Source organism: Sphaeramia orbicularis, chromosome 20 (assembly GCF_902148855.1).
Source record: "Sphaeramia orbicularis chromosome 20, fSphaOr1.1, whole genome shotgun sequence".
Classification (NCBI taxonomy): domain Eukaryota; kingdom Metazoa; phylum Chordata; class Actinopteri; order Kurtiformes; family Apogonidae; genus Sphaeramia; species Sphaeramia orbicularis.
In genome coordinates, this window is record NC_043976.1 from 4,590,790 (window position 1) to 4,615,779 (window position 24,990).

At 41.6% G+C, this 24,990-nt stretch overlaps 1 protein-coding gene across 1 annotated transcript in view; it reads right to left on the reverse strand.

The window, feature by feature from the left end:
• Positions 1–24,990, reverse strand: part of LOC115411693 (SCO-spondin-like) — a 204,861-nt gene that overhangs the window by 162,418 nt on the left and 17,453 nt on the right. Inside the window, 18 exon segments of the mRNA XM_030123908.1 lie at positions 204–435; positions 718–815; positions 988–1,110; positions 1,189–1,422; positions 2,644–2,814; positions 2,996–3,117; positions 4,923–5,037; positions 5,163–5,368; positions 5,591–5,800; positions 5,881–5,974; positions 6,936–7,085; positions 17,179–17,288; positions 19,899–20,026; positions 20,180–20,382; positions 20,481–20,615; positions 21,421–21,677; positions 21,760–21,854; positions 22,554–22,764. Coding sequence (XP_029979768.1) covers positions 204–435; positions 718–815; positions 988–1,110; positions 1,189–1,422; positions 2,644–2,814; positions 2,996–3,117; positions 4,923–5,037; positions 5,163–5,368; positions 5,591–5,800; positions 5,881–5,974; positions 6,936–7,085; positions 17,179–17,288; positions 19,899–20,026; positions 20,180–20,382; positions 20,481–20,615; positions 21,421–21,677; positions 21,760–21,854; positions 22,554–22,764 — 2,894 coding nt within the window.

The following is a 24,990-nucleotide window of genomic DNA, read 5'->3' on the forward strand; positions in this document are numbered from 1 at the left end:
AGATGGTCATCACATTCACAACACTTCACACAACAATGGCCTGAGTAGACCCATTACTGAATGGTATTCTTCAGACTACTTCTGCACTCTTCATATGACACATCTCTCTCAGTTATTCTTCTTTTAAAATTACATTTTTTTTTGTAGTATTCACACATTCTAACATTAACCCTAAAGTAGGTGTCTGTCGACACCATGTTTACCTGGGCAGGTGACTTTGAAACACTGCTGTCTCTGGATGTCCTGACCTCGACAATGGTGAAGTAGATCTCCTGAAGGACAAGATCTTTGGCGGTTCATTGAGCCTGTGCCACAGGAAGCACTGCAGGAGCTCCAGGGACCCCAGGAGCCCCACTTCCTGCAGCCCTGCTCATCAGTGGGACCCCCAAGTGGTGATATTGAAGAGTCTGGGCAATCTGCAACACCGTTACAAACCTGAGAAATAGTCAACTGAGTGGGTAAAACATACGATGGAGAAGAACAAGCACATTTTTACTCCCTTAAAAAAAGATTGTAACAAAGTGGAAAATAGGTCTTTCCTTTTCTCCAGATGTAATGATTTTTATTAAATCTAAAAATTTGCAGCTGTTTTTCATACAGTCAATACTGTTACATGTTAGTTGTGAACCCTTTAAAGGTATTACCAACAGTTGTGTGCTCCTTATCTTGACAAATGTAATTACAGTGTCTATGTATTAATATGTCAGAATAACATACTGTGCTGAAGGGGACACAGGATCCTTCCATACAGGTGAATTCAGGACAGGTAACAGTGACGTTCTTTCTTCCAGGGGGTACAGGTGAGACAGTTCTATCTGCAGCCAAAGACAAAAAATCAGTTCTTCTACATTTACATTTAGACATATGGGAGTCTGCTATTATGTTTCCTTTTTTCTGTCATGTCTGTAAATCCTATTTTCTTAGCCTTATGAATCCATTTCTTCTCATCCTCACCTCTCACATTGTTCTTATCATATGAGAACTCACCACACACCAACTCATCTTCACCCCGTGGACAGTCTGGGATGCCGTTGCACACTTGGGACATGTTCACACAAGTGCGGTTGTCACATGGGAAGTTGCCTGGACAGGGGGGTATCTGTATAGAGCCTAGGATACAGATGCCCATGTCAGTACCCACAAGCACCTACAACCAAATCATCAACACTGTGAGATCAAGAAACTAACCACAATTGTCTATGCTTTCATCTGAGGTGTCTCTGCAGTCTGGGGTTCCATCACAGAGCTGCTGATAGAACACACACTGGTCTCCACTGAGACAGGCCACCTGTCCAGGGCCACAGGGGGCAGTACACTGCTGTTCATCACTTCCATCCATACAGTCCGTCTCCCCGTCACAACGCCAGGCCTGAGACACACACTGGCCACTGGTGGCACATGCAAACTCATAGTGACGACAAGCTACAAAAAAGAAAAAAGGAAGGAAATCACAGAACAATGGAAATATTATCTTCTACTGAACAGATACGACTATACAAGTGTGAACAATAGGCAAGGCAAGGCAAATTTATTTGTATAGCACAATTCATACACAGGGCAATTCACAGTGCTTTACAAAAATGGAAAAGAGACAAGTTAAAAACACACAATTACAATTAAAACATAATCAATAAAACATAAATAATAATCAATTAAATAAAGTAAAAGAGAAGAGTGCAGATAGAACCCTTTCAGTTGTTATATGCACAGTTGAACAGAGCCGTTTTCAGTCTGGACTTAAATATTGTCAAAGTAGAGGCCAGTCACACGTCATCAGGAAGACTGATCCACAGTTTAGCTGCATGGAACTGAAACACAGCTTCAATAGCATCATAAACATGTTTGTTAGACTGAAATAAGCATTTATAAGACATTGGTTAACAGTTTCTAGACTGTTTCACACTGATTAAGAATACCTTAATTTACCTCTGGGTGACTATTAGTATTAGAACTACATGGACATTTACTTTCATAACATGTATTATGTCATTGTTTAGCTTTTAACAACTTTTGGTGCTATATTAAGATTAATACAAATTACATTGTCCATTTATTAGTAGATTATCATTCCCTTATTAACAGAAAACTGTTGCTGTCAGTTGTTAACTGATAAGGATTTATCTAGTATGTCCTGCCAGGAGGAGGCCTCGGGGAAGACCTAGAGCACGCTGGAGAGACTATGTCTCTCGGCTGGCCTGGGAACACCTCAGGATCCCCCAAGAAGAGCTAGAGGTGGTGTCTGGGGAGAGGGAAGTCTGGGTATCCCTGCTTAGACTGTTGCCTCCGCAACCCGGCCGCGGATAAGCGGTAGAAGAAGGATGGATAGATGGTTGGATGGTTGGTTGGATGGTTGGATGGACGGACGGACGGATGGATTTTTGTAGCTACCTGTTCTATATAGTGCACTTATTGACACTTAATGGACTTTCCTGCAGCTCCTCCATCTTGAATGAGCATTATATGCTGTCAATGTCCTTAAAAACTTACTTAAATACAGTTTTAAGTGAGGAACCTAAAAAACATTAAATAACTGGCAATAAACATGTTTATGAAGCTTTTATTAAAATTCTTGTGACCTATTAACACCTTATTAATTGAATAATATGTAATGAACTACTTTCAAAGTATTGTGGCTGTATTTACCTGGAGAAGGCACAGTAGGGGTGACTGTTGGTAGTGACGGTCTTATAATAGTGTGACAGTTGATTCTTTTCTCATCCTCCCCTCCTGGACAGTCTGTTGTTCCATCACACAGCTTTGTTGCAGTAACACATTTACCATTATTACAGGCAAACTGATCAGCAGCACAGGTCACTGCTACAAACACACACATGATACATGTTAATAGATTCCTTACAAATCACATACTGTGGTGTAGCTTTTAGCAAGCTCTATTTAATATTAACTATTTAATTAAAAGTAATTGAAAAAATAACCTCTTAATTACAATTTCTAATGAAGTGAAACTCTCAAGGAAGTTTCATTCTGTACATACCTTTACTTGGACAGACAGCTTCATCTGTTCCAGAAGGGCAGTCTCTGTGTCCATCACATACTCTAGCTGCAGGGACACATTGGTCCCCAGGACACTGAAATTCCCCTGAAGAACACACACAGCTAGAAACCAAACAAATGATGGAGAATTTCATGAGGCAAAAAGCAGATCAATCAGCCTTTATCACTAAGTATGCAGTCATATGAAAAAAATTAAGACACTCTATGAAAGGCTGTTTTTTATTTGCTTGTTTGTTTTTAACATATTTAGACATATGGATTTTAATATAAATATTGGCAATATTGGGAGATTCAAGTACTGTGACTAAACAATAAAAACTGAAGAAAATATTTTTAACACCTTTGGTAAAATGTAATTTTTAGAAAATGCAATTTCTGTTGAGGAATAACATTTCCACATTTATTCTCAGTTAAAATGGCTAAAATCACACATAGGTGTATCACATCAGATGCACATGATCAGACCAATGTTGCCCAGCATTTAGGAAGAGGCTTGTCCTATTTAACCCTCACGTATTTAGTCTGGTGTGCTCCTGATTGTTGAAGTGACAGTGAACATCATGGTGACACCAAAATAGTTGCTTATGAGTCTGGTAAAGGATTTAAAAAGATCTCAAAAGAATTTGAAATCTGCCATTCCACTGTCCTGAAAATAGTCTACAAGCAGAGAACATTGAAAACAACTGCCAACGTGCCCAGGTCTGGACGTACAAACAAGTTCATCCCGAGGGCAGACTGTAAGATGTTAAAAGTCGTCACCAACAACCCTAATAGGTCATCACAGGACCTGTATCAGGCCCTTGCTACTGTTGATGTGAAAGTGTATGCCTCTACAATCACAAATATACTACACAAATTTAACATTCGTGGGTGGTGTGCAAGGAGGAAACCTTGAGGAAGGAAGGAAAACCTGACTGATTGAATTTTGCCAAAGAGAACATAGACAAAGACCAGATCTTCTGGAATAATGTTGTTTGGATAGATAAGTCTAACATTCAGTTATTTGGTCACAAGAACAGAACATGTGTTTGGTGTAAACCAAATACAGCATTCCAGGAAAAAGAACCTCACACCAACTGTAGAGGTGGAAGCGTCATGATTTGGGAATGCTTTGATGCAATTCTATCATGTATCAGAGGGTATTTGATGATCTTGTGGGACCATCAGTAAAAATATTGAAGCTAAAGTGGAACTGGACCCCGCAACATAATAATGGCCCAAAACATACCAGTAAATCCACCAAAGACTGACTGAAAACTAAGAAATGGAGAGTCCTCGAATGGCCAAGTCCAAACCCAAATTTTAATCTTATTAAAATTGTATGGAGTGACTTGAAATAGGATGTAGATGCAAAAAAACCCTCAAACATCTTGGAGCTGGAAGAACACTGTGTTGAGGAATGGGATAAACTTTCCTCAGATTGATGTCAGAGACTGGTAGATGGCTACAAAAGGCATCTCACTGAAGTTATACTCAAAGGGAGTAACACTGTCTATTAGGGGGTAGGGTATCCCAACTTTTTCCTCAATTAGAATATGCATTTTTGTTGATACCTTTTGCTTAATGAGTAACACAATGTAAATGTTTGTTGTTTACTTGCAATTAAATTACTTTCTACTCCAGAGATAAATAATAACAAGATCGGATATCAATATGTGAACATTTCTTTATGAAGAACTGAATATTTAATGAGGTGTCCTGATATTTTCTCATGACCGTATGTGTGCTTTTGAGAAAATTGTCAGATAGTGCAATCCCTACGTTGTGAACAGACATGGGCCAGTTTGTATTAGCAGTTTTCACTGAATTAGTATCTTTTCCCCTACATGTTGACTGCTGACTGTTTAATAAAATTTTCAGTTCAAAACTCAGTAAACTGGCAAATCTCTAAAAGAGTTCAAACACACCCCTGTTCATCGCTAAGGTCCCCACAGTCATCATGTCCATCACAACGGTGCAGGTACAGAATACAGTGTCCTCCAGCACACAGGAACTGCCCTTCATCACACACCACTCCACAGTCTGAGTTACAAGAAGAGGTCATCAAACATTTTACAAAACAGAAAACAAGATGTGACAATTGATAGAATATGAAATACTCTTTCCTTGTCCAGTTTACTGCTGGAAATAGAATGTGATGAATTTACCCAGCTCATCTGATCCATCAGCAAAGCCACAATCCAGCCGTCCATCACAAACACGACTAGCCTGCAGACATTTTCCATTTGCACACTGAAAATCCCCCGGTGGACACAGAGGCATTGGAGTGCCAGGTCCACAGAATTCCTCATCTGATTGGTCAGCACAGTCTGGGTGGCCATTGCAGTACAGAGCCAGGTCCAAACATGGTCCACTGAAGGATCAGGATGGATTAACTTAATTCACTTAAGAAATTTTAATGCTAACATCAACATGTAAACTCTTTCTCTTTTGCATTGCTTATAAGGCCAAGTTTGACCTTTTGAGTCTAGCTTAGGGCATCACTTTTGTGAAATGTGGAGACTCATTGGTAGGTCCTTAATTTTTAATCTTAATTTTTCACTTGGTTTCAAGTTTGAAAGAATTAAAAACTTACCTTGGAGTGCTGGTACAGCGGAACTGGTTTGTAGAGCAGGTGGAGTGGCATATCTCATCAGAACCATCTCCACAGTCATCCTCATTGTCACAGACCCACTCAGAGGGGATGCAGCGGGCACTGGCACAGGTAAACTCAGATTCCAGACAGGGAGCAGGAGGAGGAGGGCAAGGCACTCCCTCACACTGCCACAAGCCATCCTCACAAGAACTGAACACAAAGAGACTCACTGAGTTTAACTGCTATAGGATGAAGTAGAAACAGAGAGTCTAGTGAGAACATTGGCTGACCAGTTCTGGCAGTGCTGAGTGATGATTGATCCAGGTGGAAACATGGAGCCTTCCCATTCACATGGACACTGTGTGGAAACTACACAGCTGTCACCTGCAAAAAAGATAACATCTTGCTCATTTTATGCATTGAACTTAATTTTCTGCTATTTGTAAGACAAAACATTTTGGGAAAAAAATAGCATTTTAAAATATAATTTTAAACCATGATCCATGGAATTATTGGCAAATGTAGTTGTACTGCTCAGTTGTGGTACCGAAACTCAATGCACAATGCTTATGAACTTTCAACAGAAGAAAATCTGTCAAAAGGTTACCCAAAGAACAGCGTCTTAGGGGTTCTCCTCTGCTCTGAGATTCATGAATATGTATTCTTATATGTGAGTCTTGTAATGAACTTGAGAAATGTTTCTTAACCCCTAAAGACCCAGTGCTACTTCTGTTGTACTTCCCAATTCTTTTTTCTCTCTATTTAACCTTTCCATTATCCTCTGTATTTTGCATTTTTTCAGTGTAAATCCTAAATTTCCCTATATTTAATTCACTGATCATGTATAGGTTCATTAAATCTCAAATTAAAGTTGAGTGTTATAATATCAAAAACAGAGAAAACTGAAGAAAAAATTACTTTTTCAGCAAAAATATCAATAAGTGAACTTAAACCCAGTATGTCCATCTACTATGATTGATCAAACTCAGTGGATTTTACTGGTGGATCAATGTTGTAGAAGATGACAGTGTTTCCACGTTCACTACAGAGCCTCTGAATGTCCAAATGGGTCATATATGACTGTGAATAGATGACATTGTGCATTTTACACCAATTATTTATATGTTTTAGTAGGATTAGTGGTTCAACAGTTATTAAACATTGTAGATGAGTAGATGCTTTTGGCCGCCAGTGGCTGTTTGGGTCTTTATGGGTTAATCTTACACCCAGCAAAAGGTTCTTGGTTAGAATCTGGTTTGCTATAAATGCCAGGGTAATGCAACCACTGGTATGAAAAACTTTTCTTCAAAACTTAACACAGAACGATAGGACTAGCATGTGATACCATGTCGAACTGTGCCAGCTGGGCAGAAGCAGCCTTCCACACAGAAAGGGGCATCACACTGGGAATGTGGACTCTGTTGGACAGTGGGACAGGAAGGAGAACATGCTGGACCACAGGGATCATACACCAGCCCATTCTCACACTGCAGAGCTGCAGAAGTAACAAGACGAGAAACAAGACAGCAGCAAAGGTAATGTCACACAACTAAAAGCATAACATCAAAATTTCCTTTCAGAACTATTTGTGTAAAATTTTGTGATGACTATCACATGACTTTTTGGCCAAAAACATGTTTTTTTAGGCATTAAAGTGCGTCTGTTACAATGCACTGTAAAAATCTGCTCACTATCTGATTGCTGGAGTTCTCAGATTATTCAAGTGATCCTATAAATAGCATAATGCACAGTGATGGGGAGGCAGGGGAAGAAGAGCCTCACCTGTCATCATGAAAAGAAAAAAAACAAACATTCGTAAAATAAAGGTTGATATTTGCTGATCTGTACTATAAATTTTATTTCCATGTGATTCCAATAATTTGGATTATTTTTCAAATCAAAATGGCGACATTTCTGCATTCCTCATTCAAACACTGGCAAGAGAGGTATGGTGCAGCAGCAGCGAGCTGAGCCTCACCTTGGATCGCGTAATCCCTCACAAACTGTTTTGGCATCCCACGCAATCAGGGTGTGTTGCTGTCTCTCTGTATTTCGCCAATAAAATGATTTTAAACACTTTGATTATATGCTCTGACTTTCCATAGTCTGGATAATATATAAAATGTATGTGTGTAACTTGTTCAGTGTAGCATATCAATTGCAAACTGCCTCATGGCAGACAGCGCTCATGGGCTCACAGGTTCTTCTTGATACTGAGCTAGCTACAATCTTATTGTATAGTTACTAGGCCCGTAATGATACACATACCAAACCGAACCGTTTCAGTACGCACCTGTTCAGTTTGGTACATAGCTGCACCAAAACGGCACAGTATGTTGAGAAAAAGAAAAAGTAATTAAAGAGGTCGGTTGATGCGGAACTTTAAATTCACGCAATTTCCACACGGACATATTGACATACATACCTGAAATACGAAATAGCAGCTGATATAAGGTAAAAAAAAAACAAAAAAAAACCCAAAAACAAATATGATGTCGACCTGAAAGGAAGAGGCAGAAGACCCTCCACCATCATTACAGTCCTGTTTGGATCACTTCAGTTTCAGGTGGACGACAACCGCCTATGTCCGGTAGTTCTCAAACATTTACATTTACTCTGTCTGTCTGTCTGTCTGTCTGTCTCTCTTTCGCACACACACATGCTGTATAATAGAGGAATAGAACTCGGGAGTTGGACATTGAAAGTATGTAAAGTTTCACTTCATTCCAGTGTTAGTTATGGACCGCACCCCATGTATATTAATGCATCCCCCCGCTACGACCAAAAAAAAAAAAAAAAACCCTACCTCTGTGTTTTTAACAAATCACACCCTGCACACACAGACACAAATACACAAGGTGGCCTGAACAGTTTGTTAGCTGTCCTAAAATAAATAATTAGGTTAATTTTGTTGTCCATATTGCTCTTCAGTTTGTTAAAAGAGTATACGAGTTTGTCCTCATCTTAATATTGCACTTCATGCGGAATTTTGCTGTTATTTTTATGCAGAATGTGAACTGACAGTACTGTGATTTGATTTTTGTTGTTTGTTCAAAACTACCTTTCAGGGAAAAGTGCAATACTAATGTTTAAAATGCATTATACATTAAAATGCATTACAGTAATATTTTACTTATTTTATTTTCTATTTGATTTATAGCAGCAGAATTATATTACTGCTGTTTTTCTATATTATATTGTCTGCAAAAATTTGGGGAAAATGTTCAAAAATTCATTATAAATGCAGTAAAGACATTTTGAGGGGTTGTCTTTCTTCCTGAACCGAACTGGAAAAAAAAAAACAAAGAAAACATGGCTATCAAAACCGAAAACATACTGAACTGAAAATTTTGTGTACCGTTAAAGGCCTAATGGTTACAATTAACAAGTCAAGTGTAGTGATGTGTTTATTTTTTCTTCTTACCCTACGTTAATCTCAAAATGGAAGATTACATGCCCAACACAATTTGATTGAAAATTTAATTTTGACATTAAATGAAATATGCATGTATAAAGAATGCTGACATGAGATATGAAACAACCTGTTAACTGTTGCCAATCAAATGGAGAATAAGCTTATATATTTGTAGATCTGACTCAAGAGTCAGTGCCTCACCAGGAATGAACCTCACTGCACATCACTGATAATGTGATATACTTCATCAGAAAACAGCTTTTATCTGATAATAAGAAATCAGATTAACACATCTGAATTTCTCCCCAATACTCCATATACCTCTTAATCTGATTTATTTTGTTCTTTTATATCTATCTATCTATCTATCTATCTATCTATCTATCTATCTATCTATATATATATATATATATATATATATATATATATATATATATATATATATATATATATATATATATATATATATATATATAAAGTTGTAGAAATGAGAAGTGAGGTTGTCAAACTTGAGCGGAAGACTATAACAGGAAGTCTCAGTTTATCATCACATACGTACTGAAAGAAATCTTACAAGGCAGGCATGTGCACATACATTTTAGGGGGCAGGTGCTTCAGCCAAAATAAAGGGCATTCTGACAGAGTTGAAGCATAAACATTACATTAGTAATATACCTCACCAGACTATCATATAGCTCAACTTCAGACCTACTTTCAATTCAATAATTCTGATTTTATATTAAACAAAACTAGCCTGGTTCGCATTGCCGGCAGTAATTCAGACCTGTTCCAGCTGCATGTTGGACTCCAGCAGGGCTGTCCTTTGTCACTGGTTCTGTTCATAATTTTTATGGACAGAATTTCTAGGCGCAGCCAGGGGCCGGAGGGGGTCCAGTTTGGGGACCACAGGATTTCATGTCTGCTTTTTGCAGATGACATTGTCCTGTTGGCCTCATCGAGCCTGGACCTTCAGCGTGCCCTGGGGCAGTTTGCAGCCGAGTGTGAAACGAGTGGAATGAGGATCAGCACCTCCAAGTCCGAGGCCATGGTTCTCGACCGGAAAAAGGTGGTCTGCCCTCTCCGGGTCAGCGGAGAGTCTTTGCCCCAAGTGGAGGAGTTCAAGTATCTTGGGGTCTTGTTCACGAGTGAGGGAAGGATGGAGTGTGAGATTGACAGACAGATCGGTGCAGCATCTGCAGTGATGCAGTCGCTGTACCGGTCTGTTGTGGTGTAGAAGGAGCTGAGCCGAGAGGCGAAGCTCTCAATTTACCGGTCAGTCTACGTTCCTACCCTCACCTATAGTCATGAGCTTTGGGTCATGACCGAAAGGACAAGATACAAGTGGTCGAAATGAGTTTCCTCCGCAGGGTGGCTGGGCGCACCCTTAGGGATAGCGTGAGGAGCTTGGTCGCCAGGGAGGAGCTCAGACTCGGAGTAGAGCCGCTGCTCCACCACATCGAGAAGGGCCAGCTGAGGTGGCTCGGGCATCTGTTTCGGATGCCTCCTGGACGCCTCCCTGGGGAGGTGTTCCAGGCATGTCCCACCGGGAGGAGACCTCGGGGAAGACCTTGGACACGTTGGAGAGACTATGTCTCTCAGCTGGTCTGGGAACACCTCGGGGTCCCCCCGGAAGAGCTGGAGGATGTGTCTGGGGAGAGGGAAGTCTGGGCATCCCTGCTTAGACTGTTGCCGCCGCGACCCAGCCCCGGATAAACGGTGGATAATGGATGGATGGATGGACAAAACGAGTGAACTTGTCTGATTTGTAGAAGAGTAAAACTGTCCTTAAATTCTCTTTTTGCCTGTTTGCCTCTATCTCTCTCCCTCTCTCTTCATTAAACATGATAAACACTAACAAACAGCTGAAGGCTTTGAAATCATGGATTTCGTGAGGTTTTTTTTTGCTTTTTTGTTTTTTAGGAAACTTTGGGCCAGTAGCGACGTAATGTTTTCAGCGGCACTAATGTTATGGTTAATTTAGCACCAAACATCAGGGCATTGCACAAACACTGTCATTACCTGTCTGTCTGACGCTACGGGTCAGATGAGAAGTAAGCTGCAGCAGTTTGGCCTGGCATTCAGCACTGCATGAGCACTAAGTAGAGGAGGAAGAGGGAGGGGCGTGGTGGGGGATTTTGAGTGCTGCGGAGCAGGTCTGGGCAGAATTCTCACAAGAACTCAAATGAATGCCAGCCCGTCAGATGTCAAAACACATTTTGGGGGAATTGATGACAGAAAGAGTATTTTTTTATTCTTAAATATTGATGAATGAAGAAACAGTTGGGCAGCAAAAAGGGCACTTTTCTCATCCAGGGCAAAAGTGTCACATCAGCCTCCAGACGTTAGTCTGGTTTTGTCTGTTTTGTCTGTCATTTCCTGTTTTATTTTGTTAAGTCCTCCTCATGTGTCATGTCTGGTGTCTTTGCTTCCTGTTTCCAATTACTCCCACCTGTGTGATTACCTTTCCCCACCCTTATTCGCTACACCTGTGTCTTGTTTTCTCCTCTCCCTCTTGTGTATTTAAGCCCTGTGTTTCCCTCTGTCCTGTGCCAGTTCGTATTCTACCTTTGTGTGATACTTACCAGCGTTTTTGGATCCTGTTTGTCTGTTTGCCTGTTTTTTGACCTGGATTGCCTTTTTGACTCCTGCCTTTTGCTCAGCCCTTGTCTGTGCCTCTGCCTCCAACTGATTCCACGTGTGTTCGACCTTTCGCCTGATTTACTGTTGGGTTACCGACGCGTGTTACCGGTCTGAGCTGTGAAGCCCAATCTCCGGTCCTGTCTCTGGATCCTGTGAAGAGTCTGGGACCCACTGCCTTCAAGGATCTGCTTATTAATATTGTCTGTGAATTGTCATTTATTATTGTGTTTAATAAACACAGTGAACTTTTACGTCTGCCTCCTGGTCTTGCAATTGGGTTCAGTTCCCATACTCTGACCATTACAGTACGAACTGGCCTGGCAATGAACCCAGCAGACCTAGACCAGGTCCGGGAAGCCATTCGGTCCCAAGGGCGGCTCCTGGGAGGACATGAACAGGTTTTACATTCTCTGTTGGATAAGATGAACCAGCTCTCCACTCGGGTCTCACAGCTCACCAGTACCCAGGCTCCCGCTACTTCCCTGCCGGTCGAACCCGTGGCAGCAGTCCCACCTGGCAGGGTCCTGGAATAGCCAAACATTCCACCTCCCTCTAAGTACTCAGGTAACCTGGACACCTGCAGAAATTTTTTGACTCAAGTTCAGCTGATTTTTGACGCTCAGCCACGGCGCTTTTCTTGTGACTCAGCTAAGATAGCTTACATGGCTAGTTTGTTGGAGGGACCCCCACTGAGTTATTTCAACACCCTGTATGAAAAGGAGTCACCTGTCATCCGTTAATTTGATAGCATGGTGACCGAACTTAAGAGAGTTTATGACCATCCTGTTCGGGGTCAACAGGCTGGCCAACAATTAATGAGGCTGAGACAGAGTGGGTGCCCCATAAGACTGTATGTATGTGAATTTTGGTCTTTGGCAGTGGAGTCGGGTTGGAATGGTCAGGCTTTAATAACTGCGTTCCAGAACGGCCTCAGCCGCACCATCGGGCGAGAGATGGCGCTCCGACAGGAGCTCAAATTGTTGGAGGACGTCATCGCAGCTGCTATCCAGGTCTCAGACCAATTGTTAGTGTGGCAACCAGAATCACCATGGGTTCACCCATCTGCATCAGCTGCTGTGAGTAATCCACATGATAAGCTTTCCCTTCCGGTAGTTGAATCTGGTAATACCTCGAAGGAGGAGCCCATGCAGTTGGGCAGAACTCGTCTGTCTGCGGAGGAACACCAGCACCGTCTATCAGCGGGACTCTGCTTGTACTGTGGGCAGGAGGGACATAGAGTAGTTAATTACCTGCTCAAACCCAAGACAGCGTTGGGTGAGGGCACATTACTGAGTCGCACTGTCTGTGTGTCAAACCCTTCCCGTCTGCAACCTCTTGTCTACCTCTGTTCTGAATTCATGTCATTACAGCATCCCGTCCTGATAGACTCTGGTTCGGACGTCAACCTGATGGATGTTAACCTCGCCCAGAGGCTGAACCTAAGCCTGTCCCCTATTCAGCGTCCATTGGAGGCACGTGCTCTGGATAATGGCATAATATATCAAGTAACCCACCGTACCCGACCTGTGACCGTCCAGTTCTTGGATGGCCATTCCGAAGAACTGTGTTTTCATGTCTACCAGTCTGACTCTCATCCCCTCATACTAGGTCACCCCTGGCTTCAGCTCCATAACCCTAATATTCACTGGAACACAGGGGAGGTCCACTCCTGGGGAGAGGGGTGTGTTTCCCGTTGTGGGATTATCAAAGGCCCTGTTCCGTCATCTGACCCTACCCAGGTAACAGTGGCACCCGTCAACACTCCGGAGGAGCATGACACGGATTTCTCTGCCCTGAACAAGGTACCTGAATGTTATCATGACCTGAAACAAGTGTTTAACAAATCACGTGCCACTGCTTTACCTCCGCATAGACCCTATGACTGTGCCATTGACCTTGGCAATGGCAGGTTGTATTCCCTGTCTGGTCCTGAAACAGCGGTCATGAAGAAATACGTCGAGGAGCCACTGGTGTCAGGGCTTATCCGTCCGTCTTCGTCTCCTGCTGGCGCGGCGTTCTTCTTCGTGGATAAGAAAGACAAGACACTGAGGCCATGCATCGATTACCGGGGACTAAATGAGATTACAGTCCGTAACAGGTACCCGTTGCCTCTGATGTCATCCGCATTTGAGTTGTTGCATGGTGCTAAAATATTCATCAAATTGGACCTCTGGAATGCCTACCAATTAGTAAGGATCAGAGAGGGTGATGAGTGGAAGACGGCGTTTAACACTCTCAGTGGCCATTATGAGTATTTGGTAATGCCGTTTGGCCTGACTAATGCTCCCGCAGTGTTCCAAGCTCTGGTTAATGATGTCCTGCGGGACATGCTTAATGTATTTGTGTTTGTCTATCTTGATGATATTCTGATTTTTTCATCCAATGAAGCTTCTCATGTCCAGCATGTTCGTCAAGTTCTCCAAAGACTCCTCCAGAACCAACTTTACTTGAAGGCCGAAAAGTGTGAATTTCATCGCTCGTCTGTCTCCTTCCTCAGCTTCATCATCACCAAGGGGAGTGTCCAGATGGACCCTGAAAAGGTCAGTGCAGTTAGGGATTGGCCCACTCCCACCTCACGTAAGGAGGTTCAAAGATTTTTGGGCTTTACTAATTTTTATAGAAAGTTCATTCGGGGGTTCAGTAGTGTGGCTGCCCCTTTGCACTGCCTCACCTTTCCTAAGTCTGTGTTCAGATGGAGTCCCGAAGCCGAGGCGGCATTTAAGCGCCTTAAGGGAGCTTTCACATCAGCTCCCATCCTGTCTGTCCCTGATCCTGCTCTGCAGTTCATGGTGGAGGTCGACGCCACAGATTTGGGGGTAGGAGCGGTCATCTCTCAGCGTTCTCTGAGGGATAACAAGCTCCACTCTTGTGCCTTTCTCTCCAGGAAACTGTCCAAGGCCGAGAGAAAGTATGACATCGGCAACTGTGAGTTGTTAGCAATCAAGGTGGCTCTGGAGGAGTGGCAGCATTGACTTGAAGGGACTGAAATCCCATTCCTGATCTGGACCGACCATAAGAACCTCAAGTATCTGCGGTCCGCCAAGCGGCTCAACTCTCGTCAGGCCAGGTGGGCTCTCTTCTTCACCCGTTTCAACTTCTCCCTGTCATATCAGCCCGGCTCCAAGAATGGTAAGCCAGATGCCCTATCCAGAATATTCATGCCTGATAAGCCTGACAAGGAACCTGAATCTATTTTACCGGGGTCATGTGTGGTGGGTGCTTTTCAGTGGGCCATTGAGAAGTTGGTCATTGATGCCCTCAGAGACTGTGAAGTTCCGGATGGTGTACCACCAGACTGGTTATTTGTCCCTGTCAGCTTCCGTCCGCAGGTAATCCACTGGGCCCACACCTCCAGGATGGCATGTCACCCGGGAGTTCAACGAACTTTGTTCATGATCAAACAACGGTTTTGGTGGGCCGGTATGGAGAAGGAGGTGGCAGAATATGGGGCTGCTTATCCCACCTGTGTGGCATGCAAGACATCTAACAGAGCTCCTACCGGTCAGCTACGCCCCCTACCGATTCCCAGTAGACCCTGGTCTGACATATCATTGGACTTTGTGACGGGCTTGCCCCCATCTGATGGTAACACCACTGTTCTTACTATTGTGGATAGGTTTTCCAAGATGGCTCACTTTGTAGCCCTCCCTGAACTCCCCTCTGCCAAGGAGATGTCAGAGGCGGTTCTGCACAATGTTTGTAGATTGCACGGGTTCCCTAAGGACATGGTGTCCGATAGGGGACCGCAGTTTGTTGCATGCTTCTGGCATGCTTTCTGCGCCCTCATAGGGGCATCTGTCAGTCTCTCTTCTGGCTATCACCCACAGACTAACGGACAGGCGGAGTGGGTTAATCAGGTGTTGGAAGCTGGTCTTCATGTGTTGGCCTCCCGTAACCCTGCTTCATGGAGTCGCCAGTTAATATGGGTAGAATTTGCCCATAATTCATTACCATGTGCTTCTTCTGGTTTGTCTCCCTTCCATGTTGTGTGTGGGTATCAGCCTCCCCTGTTCCCCTACTTGGAGAAGGAGGTCAGCATTCCCTCGGCCTTGGCTCTCATTCGGTGGTGCAAGAGGACCTGGATTCAGGCCAGAGATGCCCTGTTGAAGTCCTCTGGACAATACAAGACAGCTGCAGATTGTCACAGAACCCCTGCACCTGTATACCAGTGTGACCAGCGAGTGTGGCTATCAATGTGCCATCTTCCCTTGAGGGTGGAGAGCCATAAGCTGGTTCCTGTTTTGGTTCGTTTGAAATTACCAAGGTTACCAAGGACTATGAAGATTCACCCCACGTTTCATGTAAGCCAAGTTAAACCGGCTAAGGAGAGCCAATTAGTCCCACCCACCCAGCCACCGCAGCCACGGCTCATCGATGGTAACCCGGCCCACACTGTCTGTCGGCTCCTAGCGGCCTGTCATCGGGGGAGGGGTTTCCAGTACCTCGTCGACTGGGAGGGCTATGGCCCTGAAGAACGTTCCCTGGTGCCCGCCTCCTTCATTCTGGACCCTGACCTGATCCAGGACTTCCACCAACACCACCCTGAGGTCCCTGGGCCGTCCGGTGCCATCCCTAGAGAGGGGGGTTCTGTCACATCAGCCTCCAGACGTTAGTCTGGTTTTGTCTGTTTTGTCTGTCATTTCCTGTTTTATTTTGTTAAGTCCTCCTCATGTGTCATGTCTGGTGTCTTTGCTTCCTGTTCCCAATTACTCCCACCTGTGTGTTTACCTTTCCCTACCCTGATTCGCTACAACTGTGTCTCGTTTTTTCCTCTCCCTCTTGTGTATTTAAGCCCTGTGTTTCCCTCTGTCCTGTGCCAGTTCGTATTCTACCTTTGTGTGATACTTACCAGCGTTTTTGGATCCTGTTTGTCTGTTTGCCTGTTTTTTGACCTGGATTGCCTTTTTGACTCCTGCCTTTTGCTCAGCCCTTGTCTGTGCCTCTGCCTCCAACTGATTCCACGTGTGTTCGACCTTTCGCCTGATTTACTGTTGGGTTACTGACGCGTGTTACCGGTCCGAGCTGTGAAGCCCAATCTCCGGTCCTGTCTCTGGATCCTGTGAAGAGTCTGGGACCTATTACCTTCAAGGATCTGCTTATTTTTATTGTCTGTGAATTGTCATTTATTATTGTGTTTAATAAACACAGTAAACTTTTATGTCTGCCTCCGGGTCTTGCAGTTGGGTTCAGTTCCCGTACTCTGACCATTACAAAAAGGGTGGGTGCTTGAGCACTACTAGGGGTCTATCTGTGCACATGCCTGTTACAATGGACCGAAATAAGTAAGCCGGCATTTTTCGTTTATCACATTTCTGAAGTACATGTACTGTAAATATGTCAGATCGGATTATTACAATTATCTGATTAGTCCCAGTTATTGGATTTTTATGGTCATGAAAATGATTCAGTGATCTTGACCTTTAACCACCTAAATGGAATCAGATAATGCTGACGAAAAAGTCTGTTATTTATTCCTATAAGTTTTTCCATTCAAAGTGTGTGCATGTGCATGCATCATGTATCTTTGACATACGACAAATCTCCTGAGACCTCCAGCGTATGTAGATTCCTCTGCGGTTACACTCCTCAGCATAAGCAGCCAGGGCTGTGCAGAGACATTCACAGTCCCCTCCAGAGTCACAGCTGCAAAAAACAAAAAGAGAAAGTCAAGGCACAGATGGGAAATACAGAGCAGAGATGCCCTGGCACAAGGAACAACTGCTGTTTCTCATAATTTGTGTATTTGTGGTTTATCTTTTCCTACTACAAGCAGGCACTGTATCACAATAGCTGGCATATTTTCAAGGACGTGCACAGGTAGACCTGAGGTGTCCCTCAAGACCTGCCCCTCTGGCCTCGGTGCCCTTCTGGCGATCGTTGTTGTTTTTTTTTGTTTTTTTATGTAATTTTTTTTTTTTTTTCCTCATTCAAAGAAGACAATAGAGTCCGCATTGACATGACATTGTAGTCATATTTTAATATTAAGTTAAATCCAGATAATTCCCAGCAGGGACGTGCACAGGTAGACCCAAGGTGTCCCTCAAGACCTGCCCCTCTGGCCTCGGTGCCCTTCTGGCGATCTTTTTTTTTTTTTTTTTTTTTTTTTTTTGTGTAATTATTTCTTTTTTTTCCTCATTAAAAGAAGACAATAGAGTCCGCATCGACAGGACATTATAATCATATTTTAATATTAAGTTAAATCCAGATAATTCCCAGTGCCTCCTGTCCTTCCTTGAGTCCTCCTCCTCTCACTGCCTCTCTCTCCAGCTCTGTGTTCGACTAATGCGGTCGGAGCTCCGCTGTTGCTGATCACACATCGCATGGCCTCGACTTTTTGTAAGAGACAAACTGGCAAGAATAGCGGTACCTTTGACTTACAACTGTTTAAGCAAATCTTTGTCCCGTTCCCCACAAGTTTGGGTGGTTAGTGTAGCCAGTAGCCCAACACTAGTATGTGTCAGCTGATTAGCTGTCGCAAGTGGAGAGGTCACAGAGAGGTCATGGACCACGGTCCGATGATGCTAATTCAGTGTATTTGATAATGTGAGGAGAGATGGAGGGGCGAACCAGTAAACTGACGAAAATCCTCTGCTACTTATTTGCGTGAAAAGTTGTGAGTACCCGGTATATTTCCAGAGTCACAAATCTATAAAAGCCTATAAATCCAAACTGTGTCTAAAAGTGCGTGTTGTTGTGGTGTCAGGCTGAACAGAGGCAATGTAGTTTGTAGTTTCTGGGGAGTGGACCAGAGGAGCAGATCAGAGGTGAGCACCCAGACGCTAGGCTTCATGTTACATTCGCAATGACTGGAGTATTACACACAATATTAAAGTTAAATCAAATCCTCTTTCTTGGAAATTATTGGGATGTGAAGTTTCAGATTATTAAAATATTGTCAAAGTCGTTGTTTGTCATTGTAATAAGTTACACAAGCATGAAAAAAAATCTATGTTTACAACACAGGTGTCCAACATGTGGCCCGGGGACCAAATCCGGACCACCAAAGGGTTCAATCTGGCCCCTGGGATGAATTTGTGAAATGCAAAAATTACACTGAAGATATTAATAATCGAGGATGTTAAAATCATTTTAGGTCATTTCAGTCTAAAGTGGATCAGACCATAATAACCTATAAATAATGAAAACTGTAAATTTGTCTCTTTGTTTTAGCGTAAAAAAAGTAAAATTACACAAAAATGTTTAAATTTACAGGCAAGCTTTTTACAAAAAATGTGAATATCTGAAATGTCTTAAGAGAAGTATGTGGAATTTTAATAATATCCTCCCTGTTAATTAATGTTTTGTGTATTTGTAGATCTACTGCAATCTCTAAGTTGTGATTCACTTTTGTAAATGATGAACTGAGGTGTAATATTGTTAACATTGCACTTATTTTACTAACAAATTTTCAGGTTGTTCATATTTGTTCATGTTATGTTCAAGTACAATTCGTAGATGTAAACATTTTCATTACAGAATTTACTTTTTTCATTCAAAAGTTCTTATCCTATTATTTATATTATTTTACTGGTCTGGCCCACTTTAGATCATATTAAGCATATGTGGCCCCTGAACTAAAATGAGTTTGACACCCCTGGTCTACAATGTTCATTGTAATGCGCAATTTGATGTTTCTTATTCATCAATTGCAGCAAAATGCCAAGAAAGGAAAGAGTACAGAAACAGAGGGAAAGAGACTTGCAGCAGGCAGCCCAGAGTACCAGCTCGCTTCTGTCCTGGATCAAGCCAAATGTCAGTCCTTATGCACAGTTGTGTCAAGTGTGAAGTCCTAGATTGGTTAAATGATATTGGTTTGTTCAGGTTGATAGAGGTTGTTCAGTAAATTAGTGATTGTCATGGTTATGTGACTCAGTTTTGGCTTTTACATGGTTGGGTGGTTCATAATCCTCCTCTAGTCATTTTTTTGATCCTGGACTCTTAAGGCCTATGCTCATTGTACTTTACAAGTAGAATGTTTTTTTGTTTGTTTTTTCTAGTTATTTGGTGTGAAAAGTGTAAGGCCATTGCAGTAGCAGTACATTGTTTTGTAGAATGCTAACATATGTGTAATACTGAATAAACAGTGATGGCAACTTATTGTGGACCAATATTTATGAAAACGCTGCAGATCAGGATTGTCGGACTCGGGAGAGGGGTGCCCTTTTTCGTTGGCTGGGGACCTGCCCCACTAAATGTCTGTGCACGCCACTGCATATTTTATAAGATAGTTTTGAGATAACTGGTGTCACTCACCCACATGCATCAAAGACACACCAGTCATAATACTGCTGGAAGGGCACTTCAGGGTGGCAGCGTGAGAAGAGTTCCTGTGTGAGGATGGCACATTTTTTCCTGGCCCACATTACTCTGTGGGGGTTCAGCTGAAAAGGATAAAAGACGGACCATTAGAGATCAGCAATACACATACAACAGCATACAATAGATTATCATCAAACATGGATCTACAGCAACAGACCACGTACAGACATGTTACAGGGAGAGTATGATTGTATGTGTCCCATCAATGAACTCACAGTGCAGGGATCTCTGAGGTCCTGGTCTGTCACATCAGGACAGGATGGGCTCAATTTCCAGGAATTTCCAAACAGCTCGGGTGTGGACTCAACAATACCCTGCCGTGTTGTGAAGTCATTCTCTGTGTCCCCATCAAAGTTTCCACACAGGCCTCCGACCCGACCCCGCAGGTGGGCTGCCAGATGCACATAGACACGCATACCTGCCAGCAACATGTGACACGGTGTACCAAACAAATGCACACTGGGGAGGAAAAGTTGAGGTAATAGTTTGGTTTCCACATGCTGGTGTAGGTCTTACCCCCATCCCATAGCAGAGTGACCCCAAGTCGGGAGGAGAGAGAAACATACAGTCCAACTTTTTCTAAAGTCAAGCCGCTGCCACTGTAGGACTTAGGTAGAGTGACTGGCATCCCGTTCACTGTCACAGCTTTACCTAAATCACACACACACACACACACACACACACACACACACACACACACAACTTATGACAAACCACCCTGCACAACAAAGAGCAAATAAAATTAAGTTCTCAAAGCAAGATATTCACTATAGCATGCACTCTGGTGTGTAGATTCTGTAAACGATTCCTACTATGTTGTGACTGACCAGACTTTTGCATCCTGTCTGGACACACAGAATGGTAGATTCAGAGATGGACTACTCCCAGTTAACCTACTACTGTTAGTATCGATCATATACATTTATGCTTGATTATTCAATTTTTCTGACACAAATCTGACTACATACATAGGATCATTATAGGAGCTCAAATTAATTTAAAATCTATTAGGAGACATAAAAATTAGATAAAGCACCTTGATCATACTAAACATTACTGTTCATTTTGCACCTTACAGTTTGGCTATCCATTTTTTTCCAGGTCTGTTTTTATACCTGTAATGTATAGTGTGATCTATCTATCTATCTATCTATCTATCTATCTATCTATCTATCTATCTATCTATCTATCTATCTATCTATCTATCTATCTATCTATCTATCTATCTATCTATCTATCTATCTATCTATCTATCTATCTATCTATCTGTCTGTCTGTCTGTCTGTCTGTCTGTCTGTCTGTCTGTCTGTCTGTCTGTCTGTCTGTCTATCTGTCTGTCTGTCTGTCTGTCTGTCTGTCTATCTATCTATCTATCTATCTATGATCTGATCAAAAATACTTTGACAGCCACATGGTCCCACCCCCCATCCCCCAAAGCCTTCACTGTCCCTCCTACCTCTCAAAAGATGTATGACAGTATTTCCTAGACTGAGGGTGACAGACTTTGTACAAGTCACTCCAGTGCTGCCACATGGCACATTCTCTGCTGTGACACTGAATGAACCACTGGTCTCCCTCGCCAACACATACTGACAATCACCAAGGAAAGAGTAACAGCGGCCATCAAATGTCACATAGTGAGGGTCACCAGTCGCCACACACACACCGGCACAAGCAGACTGGCTGCAGTGCCAGCGGCGCTCCTTACACACACTGCAGGAAATAAGACATTTAATTAAAATAATTAAGTATTAGACACAAGGATTTGATACGAAGGGTCAGGAGGTGATATTACCATGTGTTGCAGTCTTTAGAGATGGTGTCATTGCTGTTGTAAAGATGACCATTATGGTGACAAGGACACTCATCTGGCAGGACACAACGATCACCCTAGAACAGTCATACTGGATTATGACTTTAAATGTCTTTCTTATTTTCATGATAAAAATACATTTGCCATCAAATAAAATGTATTTGATGGCCTCTTATAATAAAATGCTGTGACATTTATAAATCTAAGGTTTCATATTAAGTTAATATTGAGGCTATTTTTATATAATTCATAATATTCCTCCAGCAGAATGGAACTCTTGTTTTATAGCATTCAATTATAGGTAATACTGTAAACTAAGATAGATACAGTGTGCATCCAATGTAAGAGTAGTTATGGACCAGGTTAAACACAAGATACTGCATATTAGCTGAAATCCTCTGACCTTGTTCCTATAAAAGTAGGAAGATGTTTCTTTAAAACACCTGTCAGTCTACATGCTTAATATTAGCAAAGGTTCAGTCCTAAGTTACTTTTAAGCTGCTGTAACTGGTTCCTCTGGTTTTATATTGAAATTCTACCATTTTCGTAAAGTCTCACTGCTCACTGTCCACAGCCATTGTACTGAAAATGCATTGAGTAAAAGTTACAGGGTGAGTGTTTAATATGTGCTGTTATTCAAATGATTCTTTTATCAGAGTTTAAAGGAGTAGCTGTTAAATTTATGTTCATTAGTTACATAAAAACATTTCACACATAAAACACTCCATAAGCACTTGTTTTATATTTCAAATGAATATATTAGTGATTTCACCCACTAGAAACACAGTTCCCTTAGGACAAACACAGCCTGATAGGGGCTCTCTGCAACTGGACTGTGCTATATCAGGCTCCTGCTGCTGACCCAGAGGATCCAAACTGGAGCAGGTGAGGAGGCATGAGCGTGGAGAATAGATCAAGGAGCCTGGACACTGGTTCACCTCTTCACAATGCTCGTGGGTGCAGTTAAACACACCCTGCTCACATGCACTGTGAACATAAAAGGAAAACAAACAAAATCAATACTAATATGATATATTGCAATCTTGTATTGAGTACAGTGTCACAGCAAAAAAAAAAAATCTATTGGATTTATGTTATAATATCAGCAGCCAGTCATGTGGAAATGTGGAGTAAAAGTAATAGTAAGGTAATAGTAAGCAGTGTAATAAGTAATAGGAATAGTAAGTAAGTCACATCCAGCTTGCTGAAATGCCACTGTGCATGGTGGAATGAAAAGGTAGCTGTAAACTTTTATGAGCAAACAACCAAATGTTCTGGGTGGTGTAATGAAAATCATTTCACTGAAATGAGTGATCAGGTGTTTTCTTTCAAGGGTAAAAGACTGGAAGAGTTGTACATCAATCATTCATTTTCTGAACCTGCTTTATCCTCACTAGGGTCACGGGGGTCGCTTGGAGCCTATTCCAGCTACTTATGGGCAAAGGCGAGTTGTACATCATATTTTATATATTTCCACCTAATCATTAAGTCAGTGGTCAGAGAGCAATTAAAATTAGTCATGTACCAAGTTGTACTCATGAAACAGAGAGAAAATAAATGGGTCAGCTCTCTACTACTGCTGTGACTCAGCCGTTATCAGATAACACAGAGTAAAGGTGGTAATGATCACTGAAGATATGTGGTGAAGAGATGCAATGAAATCAACCTATCCTGGAAGACAGAGCAGGAAAATAGAGTGATTTCATCAGAGCTCTAACACCACCAGGCATTCACTGACAACAACTTTAGCTATTAACACATTGTTATTTAAGTTTTTAACTTGTAACATTAGTATGTGGTTGTGTACTTCTATGAATCTTACTTTAATACATTCATGACAGCCTGGAAACTGATTTGTGTTGTGGTTCTTTTTTTTTTTTTTTTTGCGTTTGTGTCGACAACTTGGTTTGATTTTTATGCAAATAAGTTCTTCAATGCTCCTCTACATTGGCTACAACATGCAACACTATCTACCATTATGTTAGCCACATAGCATAATTGCCTAGTCATATTTGTTTCAGGTTATAGCCAATGATGCAAAATGAAGCAGCAGATATCACAATGTAGCCAAAAATATGACTTAGGGAATTGATGTATGTATGTATGAATGTTTCTTAGAGTATCTTTTATGGAGGTGCACTCAAATTTCATTACATGAAAATACAATGACAAAGACTCTTATTCTCTTATTATTACTATTATTATTATTATTATTATTATTATTATTATTATTATTATTATTATGTTTTGAGGCTAACAATTAGCTTCAAACATCAATACATACAACTGACTTCCAGCATAACACCTACTCTAAGAAAAACTTTACTCAAGCAAAAAAAAAAAAAAAGTACACACAGATGTTATATACAGAGACTTTATAAAACGAGCACTCAAACAAATTTGACCTTCCATATCTTTCGAATAAGGGCAAACCACCAGGTGCAAAGCTATGACATTGTGCCAATATTATATTGTAGCAGCATTAAAGTTATATTGTCCTGACAATGAAAGAAACTTGCTTACGCCCGTTGTTCTTTATCACAACTACTTTACCACATTATAAAAGTAGTTCACAGATAGCCATGAAAGAGAAAGGGCTGCTTTTATAATGTGCTGTAAAATGTCATCTACACTATTGGTTCAGTAAGAGCTCCCGAGTACTGAATTAACCTCAAAGACAATATCTGCTCTTTGCTGAATTTGCACTATCTGTTGTAAATTCCCTCTAAATGAAAATGTTGCCCTCATGCTGAAAAGATTTTTAAAGATAACCAAATTTAAGCAGCAACTCGATTTTAATGCTGTGGCACAATGTATGGAGAAAATAACATATGTTCTTAAAAACAAAGTAGAAGTATGTGAAGGTATCTGGAAACCCTTAGTACAATTTGCTAAAAAGACAGATACAAGACAAATCTTACAGGAGATGTAGGACAAAATAGCGTAGGCCCCATTTTATTGTTGTATTTTTTTGTTTGTTTGTTTGTTTGTTTGTTTGTTTGTTTGTTTAGCTGACTTTAAATGTGAATGACATTTGAAAGTATTGTTTATGTACTGTGCAATTAAAATATAACAAAATTTAACATTCCATATATATTTGTATTTGACAATTCATAATGTGTTTTTATTTATCTTGTATATCACTTATTTTTCCATTTATTTTCTTGAACACAGAGAGTAAGAGAGTGGAATGATCTGCTCTGTTCATACGAT